General features: G+C 46.7%; 2 protein-coding genes across 4 annotated transcripts in view; both read right to left on the reverse strand.

The window, feature by feature from the left end:
* The window catches only part of amdhd2 (amidohydrolase domain containing 2), a 6544-nt gene extending 4886 nt beyond the window's left edge, over positions 1–1658 (reverse strand). For 2 of the 3 annotated variants that reach the window (XM_042212909.1, XM_042212908.1), the window contains exons 1-3: positions 1125–1658; positions 433–586; positions 8–144 (exon numbers count right to left, since the gene is read on the reverse strand). In XM_042212909.1, the coding sequence (XP_042068843.1) occupies positions 8–144; positions 433–515 (220 nt within the window). In that variant the 5' untranslated portion in view covers positions 516–586; positions 1125–1658. The remainder of the gene's footprint in view (positions 1–7; positions 145–432; positions 587–1124) is intronic. The other variant, XM_005947985.3, reaches the window with a different exon arrangement.
* Positions 1659–9560: 7902 nt separating this feature from the next.
* Positions 9561–11108, reverse strand: LOC121812005. The gene is made up of 2 exons (XM_042212892.1): positions 10564–11108; positions 9561–10383 (listed from the first exon to the last, which is right to left on the reverse strand). The coding sequence occupies exons 1-2, from the start codon at positions 11068–11070 to the stop codon at positions 10048–10050; spliced, it is 843 nt and encodes a 280-aa protein (XP_042068826.1). The 5' UTR covers positions 11071–11108; the 3' UTR covers positions 9561–10047.
* Positions 11109–13136: the final 2028 nt, after the last annotated feature.

Here is a 13136-nt window from a genome sequence, read left to right on the forward strand (position 1 = left end):
TGTGTACCGTTGATCTGGACGTCTATAAAGCCCGGCGCGATGATGCTGCCCTCACAGTCCACACGTTTGTCAGCGTACCCCTGCTCATCGAAGAACAGCTTCTCTGGGTCTAAAATCCTCCCCTCACGCACCCACAGGTCCTCTCTGCACACACACACACACACACACACACAACAGTCATGACATCCTGGTCCATGGTACAGCATACATCATTAATGACTTTAAAAATCAAAACTGGACGCACAAGTTTGAATTTATCTGAGCTGCAAAGGCTCAAAACCCCAAACACTCCCACGAGCTGCGACCCGGCGCTCCGAGTATGCTGCTGTCAGGAGCTCTGAGCGCTCGTCTCAGCAGAATAGTTGAAGCTGGCGGGTTTCCTGGCTCAGACCGGCTCTCTTTGCAGTGTTGTTTTGTGTGTGTGTGTCGTACCTCTGCAGCTCGTTGTCCCTCAGGATCCTGCAGTTGATGAACTGAGTGATGGGAGCGTCTGACACCGATTTGTTGGACGGCATGCTTTTGGTTGTTGTGTCCTCTCAGCAGGTGAGGCGGACACCGCAAACACCGCCCGCTCAGCCACAGACGACTGGGAAACACAGCAGAACAAATCAAACCGTTTCCTGTCACAAATCTTTCGATGTTCATGTTAAACACGACCACAGCTTCTTACAGTGCGAGCACACTTATTCCGGTTTATCAGTTTTCCCCTGACACAGGCATCTCAGGTGGAGAAGCAAACTTTACAGTTCACAAAAAGTAACCAGCTAAAGGAGGATTATTATGAACTGTGAATCATGCAAAGCTGCTCTAGTTGAGTCCAGCATGACAGGAATTAGGAGCAGGACGTGCTTCAAGCTTGCGATGGAAAACCAAAGCAGAAGCAGAAGTTTGTAACATGCAGGTGAGGCGCAGCTGCAGGGTGTAATGAGGGTCTGATCTTATTGCTGTGGGTGCAGTTGCTGACTTCGACCTCTGATCTTGTTTATGGTCTCTGTGAAACATCCTGAGATAAGCCAAACTATTCTTATCTGCCTGTCTGTAGTCAGCTCCCTGACTCTACCCCGACTCTGCTTTTAAATGTATTTAAAATTTAACTCGTCCTCACTTTTCTCCTCTTTACCTACCGTGACACACAAAGTGGTGAAACCCCAGAAACACGCCTCCGTCTCGGCCTCCGTCAGACCCTCCGTGGGACTCTTGTTTGAACACAGGCTGATCTCTTCCAGCCGCCACAGAGCCGAAACCTAAAACTGCGTCTTTCACACGGAGTTCTGCGGCGCCTCCACCCGCGGTGCCTCCACCTGCCCTGCAGCTGTGATCCAGCGGCGCTTTAAGGTGTGTGATCGCGCTGGTGCTCAGAGGAGCCGAGCAGAGGAAGAGGACCGAGTCATGTGACCGAGGCAGGTCAGCTGATCAAAACAGGACGAGAGCAGCTGCGGTTTGCTGACACATGCCAAAGTTTTCCACGATCAGCACAGAAAAACAAGTTTCACGTCACGAAAAGCTTCAGTTCGTTTAAAATATCTGTAAACGTTGGAGGTGACAAAGCGCGTTTATTCTCAGACGTTTGACAGGAACAGTGGAGCCATGTTCCCTTTAATGACTGCGGGAAAAAACGGCTGCAAAATATTTACTGCTCACAGTCTTCCGACACTTTATTAGGTACACGTCGCCGGCGCCAGAGGCTGGCTCGGTTTAAGTGTCGTAAACGAGTTTTGTCCGCTGTAAATGAATTCACGTCATTTTGATGCAGGAACAACTTTCGGGCTGGATTCCGTACGCAGTGTTTGCAACGTGGTTTCTTCATAAAATAAAAATACAAAATAAATTAAAAATCGAATAAAATTGAATTTATTGAGAAAATAATTCAGTGACGTTAAAAATCAGTTTTCCAGCAGAGATGTGGCCAAAGAGGGCAGCAGAAATGTATTTTTACAGAACTGTCACATCTCTTTAAGCAGTGGATCGATTATACTGAGAGCACTGAGTTATAAAGATCGTGTCTTTATTTGAATACAAGCCCAACACAACACCCGCTGACTGCAGGTTACAAAAGAAATAGCTTTACGTCACTTCCTGACATGCCCAGCAGAGGGCGCTGGGACACAGCGTGTAGCTCCTCAGCATCGGCTCTGTGAGCTGCTCTTCCTCTGACGTCACTGTGTCACAACCAAAAGTAAAATATTTAAAAGCGTCTCTTATGTTGTACATTTTTATTGCCTTTAACTCAGAAGGACTGTCAGGATGTTTCTGAGCACACTCGGTCACAACACGCCTGTGTGTTTGTTTATAAAAGCTGCATGAACACATGTCTACCACATATACATACACACCCTACAAACCCACACCTCAACACACTCACACTGTGAAACCTTTCACACCCGCTCATACACACTCCAGACACGTTAACCATGACATCATGTCATCCCAGAGGTTCTCACAAGGTGAAAGGCTGAACTGTGTCGTGACCGATCCACGCTCTCTGACCCACTCCTTTGCAATCCGAGCTCAATGAATCCCAGCGGTGTCATACTGGGATATTCCCACAGCATCGTGGAGGAAAAGAAGAATCCATACATGGAAAACCTGCTCAGTCAGGAAGTGGAAGGATGACGGTTGGTGTTGAAGGGTGAAAAATGACAGATTTGACTCGTCTGCTTTCTCAGGATCCTTTTTCTGCTTTTTACTCAAAAGCTGTGAAATTCTGCAGGTTTTAACATGTTAGCGCGATCCTTCGTTTCATTCATGGACTGAAACGAGAGGGACGATTGTGCAACAATGCTCTGAGTTCAAATTAATTCAGCAGCACAGAAGAAACAGGACTGACGGACGAGCTCAGTGTGACACTGAAAATACAAACATGACAGCGAGCAGCTGACAAAGCAAACACCTGAGAGCAGAATGAGACTCACTAAAAACCTGCATCCATCTTTTATATACAGTCTGTATGTGGCTCAGCGTCACGTCCACTTTGCAGATGTTTGGTGTGTGCTGGTGTTTGGGCCACATCTGTCCACAGAAACCCGTCCAGAGTCGTAAGTGAGGCCTGACTGTGTGAGCGTTCACTCCACCGGGATGTGCCACCCCCACCGTCAGAGCAGCGGCCCCCTCCTCATTCCTGAAAGTCAACAATAAACCACGTTTCCAGTAAGCCAGATACCTCCCCACGTCCTGCTCATCCCCATGGAGACCACTACGAGAATCTGCAGGCCTGTGTCCTCTGGCCAAACCGGGCCACCCACGAGGAGACAGAGAGCCTATATTTTACCACCAATATGGATCAAAATGCAGCCGTGCTCTCGGCTCTGTTTGCTCGGAGAGAGGACTTGGCAGCAGCGCTCGTGGATATTTGATTGGCTCAAACAGAGAAAAAAAAGCCCAGAAGAAGCCCTCGGAGGTGGTGTTTTACAGCCTCCGTCTTTTGTGAGCCGTGACGTCAGCGTTCCCGTCTGAGTGACACAGTAGCTTTTGTTTTGGAGTCGCCACATCTCATTCACAGCCGCTTAACTCCCGAGTCCGAGGGCTGTGTGGCGGCCTTTCAGCATCCCTGATTCCTTAATCCTCTGGTTTTTAAGGAACTGAAGAAAATCGGCCATTTGTGTCCTGCTTTATGTGAATTGTTGACTTGCAAAACACGCCCCGAGGACGCCGAGTGACTAAAACACAGAGGGGCGGAAAGAGTGCCAAGCAAGGTCACGGCGAAAGGTCGGCGGCGCTGCTCACGTGGAGCAAAGGAGCAGAACAAAGGACGGCGCAGCAGAAGATGGGAACTAAAAGATGAGGAACCAACGTTTAGTCCGAGTGCAAACACAGCTCAGGCTACAACACAAATTACTGTGAAAGTTTCCAAACACAGTTTTAAATAACTTCATACTTTCTTCTTCTCCTCATATTTCTTTTATATCCACAGAGAAGTTTAGAATAACGTGGGGAAAACACAGTTGATTCAGTTATGACTAAAAGTACACAAAGATGAACGTGAGATTATTCGTAAGCAGTAAAACGTCTCTGTGACGTTTCTTTGCGCCGTCCTCCTCTGATGTGATTCACAGTAACACAATAAAAACACACTAAAGGTCCAAAAGTCTGAGAGGACGTTGAACATCTGTCATATTTCTGTCATATTGATCGTGGACTTCAGGAAGACCAGAAACACTTGACCCCTGTTTCAATCCAGGGGGTCAGTGTTGACACTGTGGAGGACTATAAATACCTTGGAGTTCACATTGACAATAAACTGGACTGGGCTAAAAACACCACAGCACTTTACAGGAAGGGGCAGAGTCGTCTCTGTTTTTTGAGGCGACTGAGGTCCTTCAACATCTGCCAGAAAATGCTGAGGATTTTCTATGAGTCTGTGGTGGCCAGTGCGATCCTCTATGCTGTTGTATGCTGGGGGAGCAGGCTGAGGGTCGCAGATGCCAACAGACTCGATAAACTGATCCACAAGGCCAGCAATGTTGTGGGGATGGAGCTGGACTCCTTGTATGTGTGTATATATTGTACTATTCTTAGTTAGCGTATTGTCTGTCTTGTCTTAATGTTGGTTTATAATGGAGCACTGTAACAAAAAATAATTTCCCCCAGGGATCAATAAAGTATTCTGATTCTGATATTTAATGAGGAATCTGTTGAATCTGTTCTGTGTGAAAAATTAAGACTAACATACTCCAACGTGTTTATTAATCTGTGGGTGAAAAACTGAGCGAGGCTGATAAAAACTCATCTTCACATCATTGAACTTTGTCCATCAGAAAATGTGAAATCCTGACCGGCTGGTCCAGAGCTTCGTAAACATCTGGACGTCGTGGGTCAGGGTGGCTGCTGAAGGAGAACTAATGACCACAGCTTTAGCAGGTCAGTGCCGGAGGATCTGACTGCGCGAGAGGCGCTCGGGACGTCAGGTGTCGTATCTTTGTTTGCTAATTCTAACTTTTCCCAACAACCCTCAACGTGTGTTTGCGGACGATTCAGCGCTGCTTTCAATGATCTCTGAGTCTCACTGTGCTTCAACCGGTTGCTTCGGTGCTTTAAACTGTAATATTATGATTATTATTACGGGACGATCAGAGGCAGCAACCTCAGAGGCTTAACAATGAGCCTGCAGTTCCTCTGATGTCCAGCAGAGGCAGCAGTGAGTCAGTCCCCATAGACTCCCATGTTAAAACTTTACAGCAGAACTAAACATGTTTACAGCCTGATACACAAACTGTTTGCATCATCAGGGGCGTGGCCTCTGTGACTGACAGGTGGCTGTAGCTGCTAGCTTCACCTGAACTGGACCTCTGGACCGTGTTTGTGCTGTTGGAGCCACAATGGCATCATGTGACCAATAATATGTGAGGTTACTGTAGCAACAGACAAACAAAGCTGAGCTCCAGGTTTGTGAGTGAAGTTCAAGGATTTTTGGTCATTTCTGGATCCAAAAATCCAACATGGTGTCAGCAAATATGTAGATTCAAAGCTTCAAAGGAGGAAGTAGGCAGGAATTTTATGTTCCTTCTTTAAATTACTTTATTTGCTTTGTCTGTAATAATCAGATTTTCTTCTTATTATATTTGGAAGTTTGCATCAACCTGAAATCACAAGTTATTTAAATTATTTCAGTGTTTTCAGATCTTTTCTTTTCAGATTGTTCATTTGGAGTTCCAGATCAGTTTCTTAATTCAGGATTTGTGTGAAATAAACACACCATCACACTTTTATGCAGGTGTAAGAACACACTGTTCTATATTTCTGCAGCTGTTTTCAGGTAAATTCATTCACTAACAGATTACTTGGTCTTGTTTTAGACTGACGGATGCCTGGAGTAAGATTTTAGGGGTATTTAATGTTGGAACAGCATCAATTTGAATATTCAGACTTTTTAAAGGCCTGAATACTTGTTTGTCTCGTCTTTCACTGAAACTGCATTCCTCTGGAAAACTCTGGAGGCTTCTCCTGATCAGCAGGTGGTTTACAAGGAGTAAATGTGGGAGGAGGAGGAGGAGTCTTCACTCTCCCTTTCCCCTTTTACTCCCCCCGGCCCTCCGTGCTGCTGTCCTGCGTCTGTTTGCATTCCTCTCAGTTAATAAGTGTTTGTCTGATCCCCGGCGGGGGGTGTAAAGATCACCCCACACAAACACAGCAGCCCGCCCCCCTCCTCAGCTCACCCAGCTGTAAAGGCGACTTTAACATCACGATAACGGGCAGGCGGCAGCGGACGTGCAGATACATGCTGAACAGATTTGAAGGGGAGGCCGTAACTCCCTCCTGATTGGCTGCAGGCTGGTGGAGGCCTGCAGTGAAACTGTATAGGAGCTGAACTGTCAGTTTAGCTTTCCTCGAGTCAATCATTCCAGGACCGCAGACGTTATTAGATCACATATTAAACCAAACCTGGAACTAAATGTCGCTTGTGGCTTAATTTTGGGAAGATCCGGGAAAGGAGGAAGAAAAAGTCCACAGCTAAGTTAAAGGAAAACTGGATGTTTTTGCTTCCCAACTCTGAGGTCAGCATAACTTTTTCTGACCTCAGATCAATTTAGGCTGTTAATCAAGTCACAGTGACAGGCAGGGTCTTTGTCATCATCTCAAACTGGTTTCTGAAACATGACGATGAGTTCACAGTACTCAGATCTCAGTCTAACAGAGCACCTTTAAGATGGAACGGGAGAGTCTCATCGTGGATGCAGACGACACATCTGCAGCAGCTGTGTGATGATGTCACCATGGACCAAAATCTCTGAGGAAATGTTTTCAGCAGGAGGTCGGATTCTAGCAAGGTGTCCAGTGGGTGTCTGTGTCTCGTAGAGCTTTGAACAGTGACGTTGGACAGTGTCGGTCCTTCTTCTTCATAACTTCAAAAACATATTCTAAAAATGTCTCGAAAGGCCAGCTTCATCCAATGATCTGCATCAGTCAGTGTTTCACCACAGAGGGCTGAAGACTGACTCTGCACGAATTTAACCTCATCATATTCTTCAATTCGATTCAGTTCAGTTTTATTTTATGGTGCCAAATCCCCCTGTTAGCAAGCACAGGCGACAGTAGGACAGAAAAACTCTGTTTTAACAGGAAGAAACCTCCAACAGAGCCATGCACGGGGAGGGGCGGGGCCATCTTTATCCTGTTGGGGATCAATTACTCTAAATAAAAGTGAAGCACTGGCCAACACTGGCCCGTTTCCTCGTTCAGTTCATTAAAGGCCGACGAGCCACATCCAGCACAAAATGGTGCTATGTGGCGCAGCTACTAGTGCTTCATTGCTTCATTAACTGAGTACGTGAAGAAACACGAATGAATTCATTGTAAAAACGAGATCAGGTGTAAACGTGTCGGGGATGCTGCATCAGACACCAAGCCTGGTGTGTGAAAGGATCTTTGAAAGGCTGCAGGCCTGCAAGCGGAGCCAGACCTTTCTTCGGTTTCACAGGACGGTGATGAAGCTCACTGCTGTGTGAAATCCAAGATCGGCCAGCTCCCTTTAAAAAGGTCCGACTGATAGCATCGGGATAAAGAGCTGGATGCTAAAGAGCGCTGCCAGAAACATCCGACTGTGAGCTGTTTGGGAAACGTCGTGGAGGGCCGGCTTCTCGCTCTGTCCCACGTCCACTCTCATCAACTCAGCCTGTGATGCATCCAGAGAAGCCTCTTTGCTGGGGGGGAATGGACGGACTTCAGACCGGTGCAGTAAACCCCGACTGTGTGAGCAGCGAGGGGGTCCGAGGCTGACCGGGGTGTTGTCGCCTCGGCAGCTCACCTATTGAGGGCAGAGTCTAAGATATGCAAAGCAGCAGCGTTTGAAAGCTTTCCCTCTGCTGTGAGGCGAACAAAGAAATAAAGAAATCAAATTAAAGATTGGAAAGCAGCGAGTGAGGAGCGGGAACGAGAGAAGAGCATCTGTGGTGCTTGTGCAGCGTGCCAAGCTCGATGACTGCTGAGAAATGGAAAAAGAAAGGCGTCATTAAAAGACGGAGCGAGGTGGAGGGAGGGTGCTACGCCCTTGTTTGCCCGGGGTGGTATTTCCTGCTCTCATTGAGGCCGTCCAAGTCCTGCAGCTGGCTTTAGTGAGGCTCCCTCCCAGCATTGAGAGGCAGGCCCGGGCATGCCCGGCCAAGGTCAAACTGTAGCCGCCAAGAACGCCGCTCCCCCCCGCCCGGCTCTGTTTATGTTTGTTTTTCAGTCCGTCCCCGCCGCCTCCACCTCCCCTCTGGCTCCGGACATTTCCACACAGGTATCAGGTGACCCTTCCTCCTGCACATCTTCCTCCTGCACATCTTCCCTCAGTATCAGTGTCCAGCTCATCTGTGTGCGTTACCAACGCCATAAAACCAAACTGTTTCCATGTCTCCAGACTTCTGCTGTTTGTGCAGGAACCGGTGAACCTGTGAGCAGCTTAACACTTGCAGTTTTTGGACCATCGTCGCATGAGATGACGACCTGCTGCAAGTGAAGGAAACAATGCTCGTGGCTGGTGTGAAATGTCATGTAAGCCGAGAGTATGTTTGGTAACTGACTCGGGTATTTAGGGAGCATTGTCCTGTCACTGCAATGAGTCACCAACCTTTATGTTACCTGGACAGCAGAACGCTGCGGAGCCCTCGAAGACAACAATGACAGGAAGTTAGATAAGAGAAACTCCATCCATCCATCCAGCAGTCCACATCTCCACGGCCTCTGAGGATGCTGCACAACCTGACACCCACCGTGCTTTTATAATAATAACTTTATGTTTTTTTATCACTTTTCAAAACACATGGTTACAAAGTGCGAGACAGTTTGAATGAAACTGCACACTAAAGATAAACGTACAGCAGCCACATGTCTGATATTGCGTTGGTCCCCCTGACCCATCGGGGCATGGACGCCACCGCGAGGTATCTGCACCCAGATGTTAGAAACTGATCCTTTGGGTGTTTCCCAGGTGAGCGTGCACCTGGTCGTCGTGATGTCATCGGATCAGGGCACCTTCTTCCACTGCTTTGTGCTCCAGTTCTGATGCACACAGTGGTGGGCGGGGTCAGCGTGGGCCCCCTGATTGTCTGCAGCTCAAATGTAACTGTGTGTTGGTGATATCAATTAGTAACTTATTGTAGGGTTTACAAACTAAATAACAGACAAAAGATTAGAATTTCTCTCATAACAAAATCAAAGAGACTTTTTATCTTTGGCACCTTTTTATGTGTAAAGCGATGAGTGAATCGCTCCACTGCTCAGATGGACGGTCAGGCCGGCTCTACTGACCCCCCTGAGCTCCATGTTCAGTGAGTCAGGTGTAAGTTTAGGAAAGCTGATATTATTTTACAGTTTTTGCCCGTTGCTTGAACACGTTTTGCAAAACTTCGCTCATTGTGCCAAAACTCTAAACACAAGTAAACATGACACAACACCGGGAAATATACCGTTCACATCTGTGCCAAACTGAAACTCCGCTGTCGAAACCTAACATTCCTTTGACAAAATGTAACTCTGTTGACAAAATGACACATACCTGCATCACATGCAAACACTTACAGATCAGGGGAACACACTAGTCTACTTTATATAAAACACTGCAGTCTTTGATTTCCATTGTTTATGCAGAAGGCACATTTTCAGGAGACACAAACAACCAAAAAAGCAAATAGGCCTACTCAGTATTGTCCACTGCAGCACCATGAATTCAGATAAAGCAAAAAAAACCAAACAAACACCATAATACAGTAATAGAAAAAACACTATACTGTACACACAAAACATCATGACAATTGTGCATACGTGGGCTCATGGATCCTGCCGTCTGTTGGGGTCTGGCCACAGGACCTCATCGACATCGCAAGCAGTGTCTTCTCCCGCTGGGCACCGGGGGAAATACCCTCTTGCATGTCGAAACCATCCATGGATTGCTGTCACCTGAATGTCGCCGCAGGCCTGTTCCATTGCAAAGGAGGCATGCGGACATGTGGTTGGCGGTCATATACTCGCCATCTCCAAGCCGGAAAAAATCCTCTATAGTGTTTAAAAATGGTGAGTAAGGGGGCAAGTATACCACTTCAAGTTGGCTGTGGTTGGAGAAGCAGGCCTGGATCAGAGCAGCCGATGGAAACTGACATCATCCCATATCACCACAAACCTGGGCTGATCTGGTCTGTTCTGTACAACTATATCATGGAGAGCATCTAGAAATGTGAGTATATGTTGGCTATTGTATGGACCTAGTTTTGCATGATGATGCAGAAGTCCTCGAAGGCATATGGCGGCACATAATGTGATGTTTCCCCCGCGCTGCCCTGGGACGTGCACAATTGCCCTTTGGCCAATTACATTACAACCCCGTCGTCTTGTTTCGCACAGGTCGAATCCAGCTTCATCAATGAAAATGAATTCATGAGGCTGTGCAGCTCCATCCATGGCTGAGATTCTCTGTAAAACAAAGAGAACATATTACTGTACTACAGTGCTACACATACAGGACCCTCACCCATCACACGGGTACCTGTGTAGCTCTCAGGATGGATCCATGTGGTACTGATATGGTACATATTCAGCTGCTGCTGGATTTCACCAATACTGCATTGTCATGTAAAGGACAGTTACACGTACCCGTACATATTCAGCTCGAAGTCCTTTGACCCCGTCACTGGTCCTCTCAAATGGGACTCTGTAGAGCTGCTTCATGGTGATGCTGTGTTGTTCCAAGATGCGTCTGATGGTGGTGATGCTCACATGGTTTATGTTGTTGAACACTCGCCTGTCTGCAAGTATTTGCTTTCGTAGCTGGTGGAGACGGATGGCATTGTCTGCCCTCACTAGGCCCACAACGGTGAGTTCCTGCTGTTGTGTGAACAGGCGTTGGCGTCCTGCCTCAGAAGGTCTTCGAGTCATTCTAGAGAAATACAACCACATGCTGTCATCGCTTTGCTTATTTGTCTTACAGTACTTTACTGTATGTACTGTGTCATCCACTGTACAACACTGTACTTCAATATAAGTAATCATGGTATGTTTCACAGAAACTACCACTTTGGCTGCAAAAGGAGCATTAGCACCTTGCATTATGCTGTACACTTGATATGGTGATATACTGTAGAACAGTGCTATGAAAACCATCTGAGTAGAGTAGAAGGCAGAGAGGTGAAGACAGACCTGCTTTCTCAATGGTCAATGGTAACTTTATTGTCCCTGATGGGAAATTGATTCGCAGTATGTCAAAACAAACAACAAACATACAACCAACACATCACGTACACTCATTAAGTCTGAATGTTCTTATTACAGATGCCACTGTGAAGCAGCTCGGATGTGGGTGGACTCTCTGCCCAGCTTCCCTCATAGTCAGGCCGTGGTTGATGACATGGTCCACCAAAGTTGCTCTTATATCATCAGAAATATGGGTCTGTGCATGGCCTCTTCGACGACGACGACGACGACCTCCTCCTCCTCCTCCTCTTGCTCTCCCTCCATCCATGCTTGCAAAGTTCTTGAATTGGCTGAACTGAGGGCTTTTTGTAGTTGTCTAATTGGTGTTCAGTTTTGCAAGTTAGTGCCTTCAGGTGTGTATTGAGTGGTTGCAATTACCCCATGTGTTTTGTATTTTGGATACATGTGTTTTCCAAATGGCACCCTGACATTTCATTTTGTGAACGAAGTGTCTTATGTATGAAATAGAGTGTAGTATGCAGGACCATGTGTGTTGCATAATTGCAACTAGGGTGCAAAGCAGTGCTTTTGTTTAAGGTATGGGTACATGTGTTTGCGGTCTGGTGACACAAGCTTCAAGTTGTGTTACTTTAGTCTAAGCATGGCTTTATAGCGTTCAAGCAACGGGCAACAACTGTAAGTCGTCCTGAAAAAACAGCATCTGTTTGAACAGGTTCCACAAAACTCTGGTTTCAGTCTCGCTGGTGTTTCATGGTAAGAGTCGTTAAATTAAATATGAGCTCAGTGATGGATTAAAATCAACATTTGTGCTGGTGCCATATGCATGTGACGAGTTCAGGGTGTGGAGGTCAGGGCAAAGATTTGTAGGTCATTGTGTGCAGGATCTTCAGGAACACTGTGTGTGTGTGTGTGTGTGTGTGTGTGTGTGTGTGTGTGTGTGTTCTTTGTCAGGAAGACACAGTCTGAGGGGTAATCCGACATCCATCACAGCCTCAGTGAGCAACACACTCTCTGTGTAACAACAAGGAGACAAAGGGCAGGGAAACAGTGGGAGGGCCTCTTCATTCATGGTGCCGGGCTGGGAGACGTCCTTTTGTCTCGGCTTCAGAGGAAAGAATGAGGCAGCAGAGGACCAACATGACACAGCTGTTTGTGGAGTGACCAGTACAACTCCGCAGAGAGCTCAGAAGCTTCTAGAGGAAAAACACGGCGCTCGACGAGCTCAGCACACGCTCCTGCTTTCTCCTGAGGCTACAGGGCGGCCGTGTAGACACAGGGTAACTTATCAGGCCCATAATCAACGGCACCAGATTACAGATCACTCTGGGCGATTACATCATCGCTCTTTTATTTTCTGTAGATCCTGCATTAATTTTGTGAATTATTTTTTGTTTTTTTTGAAATCGCAAGGAGAAATTGTACTTTCTAACGTAAAATAATTACACACACTTTATTGCAGCCGTGTGTGTGTGTGTGTGTGTGTGTGTGTGTGTGTGTGTACAGAACGTTTCAGCCCTGTTCACTAGTGAGTCAACACACTCTGCCAAGTGCATATGCACGTGATCTGATATCCTCGTGTTGGTGTTGTTCCCAGATCATCATACTAAATGTTGTTCCAGGATCAACATTGCAAGTGACCAATCAGAATGTTGTGACGTCATACTTTTGCGACTTCGGGAAAAACCGCCGTAAAACAAAAACTGTACTTAAGCTGCGAGAAACCGCCTCTGTCCGCCGATCAACGCTGCCTAACCCTACGACCCTTTAATAAACGGTAGCAGAACTGTATATTGTCCTTGCAACATTGGAATTTCATAAATGCACGAATGGCTTGGTGCGCCAAAGAATAACGTCACAACAATGTGATTGGTCACTTGCAATGTTGATCCTGGAACAACATTTACTGATGTTGTAGACAACACCAACACGACCATATCAGATCATCCGGGAATATCTGAGAATCATAACCACAACAAATATGGCTGATGTTAAAAGCATGTGCTCCCTGTCATTAA

This window comes from Haplochromis burtoni, unplaced genomic scaffold, assembly GCF_018398535.1.
Source record: "Haplochromis burtoni strain Fernald_Lab_line unplaced genomic scaffold, NCSU_Asbu1 Contig_400, whole genome shotgun sequence".
NCBI classification, from domain to species: domain Eukaryota; kingdom Metazoa; phylum Chordata; class Actinopteri; order Cichliformes; family Cichlidae; genus Haplochromis; species Haplochromis burtoni.

Coding starts and splice junctions, on each gene's coding strand:
- LOC121812005 (XM_042212892.1), bottom strand. CDS start 11,070: ATGGTTTTCATAGCACTGTTCTACAGTATATCACCATATCAAGTGTAC. Junction 10,384..10,563: donor TTCGAGCTGAATATGTACGG/GTACGTGTAACT, acceptor TTTGTTTTACAG/AGAATCTCAGCCATGGATGG.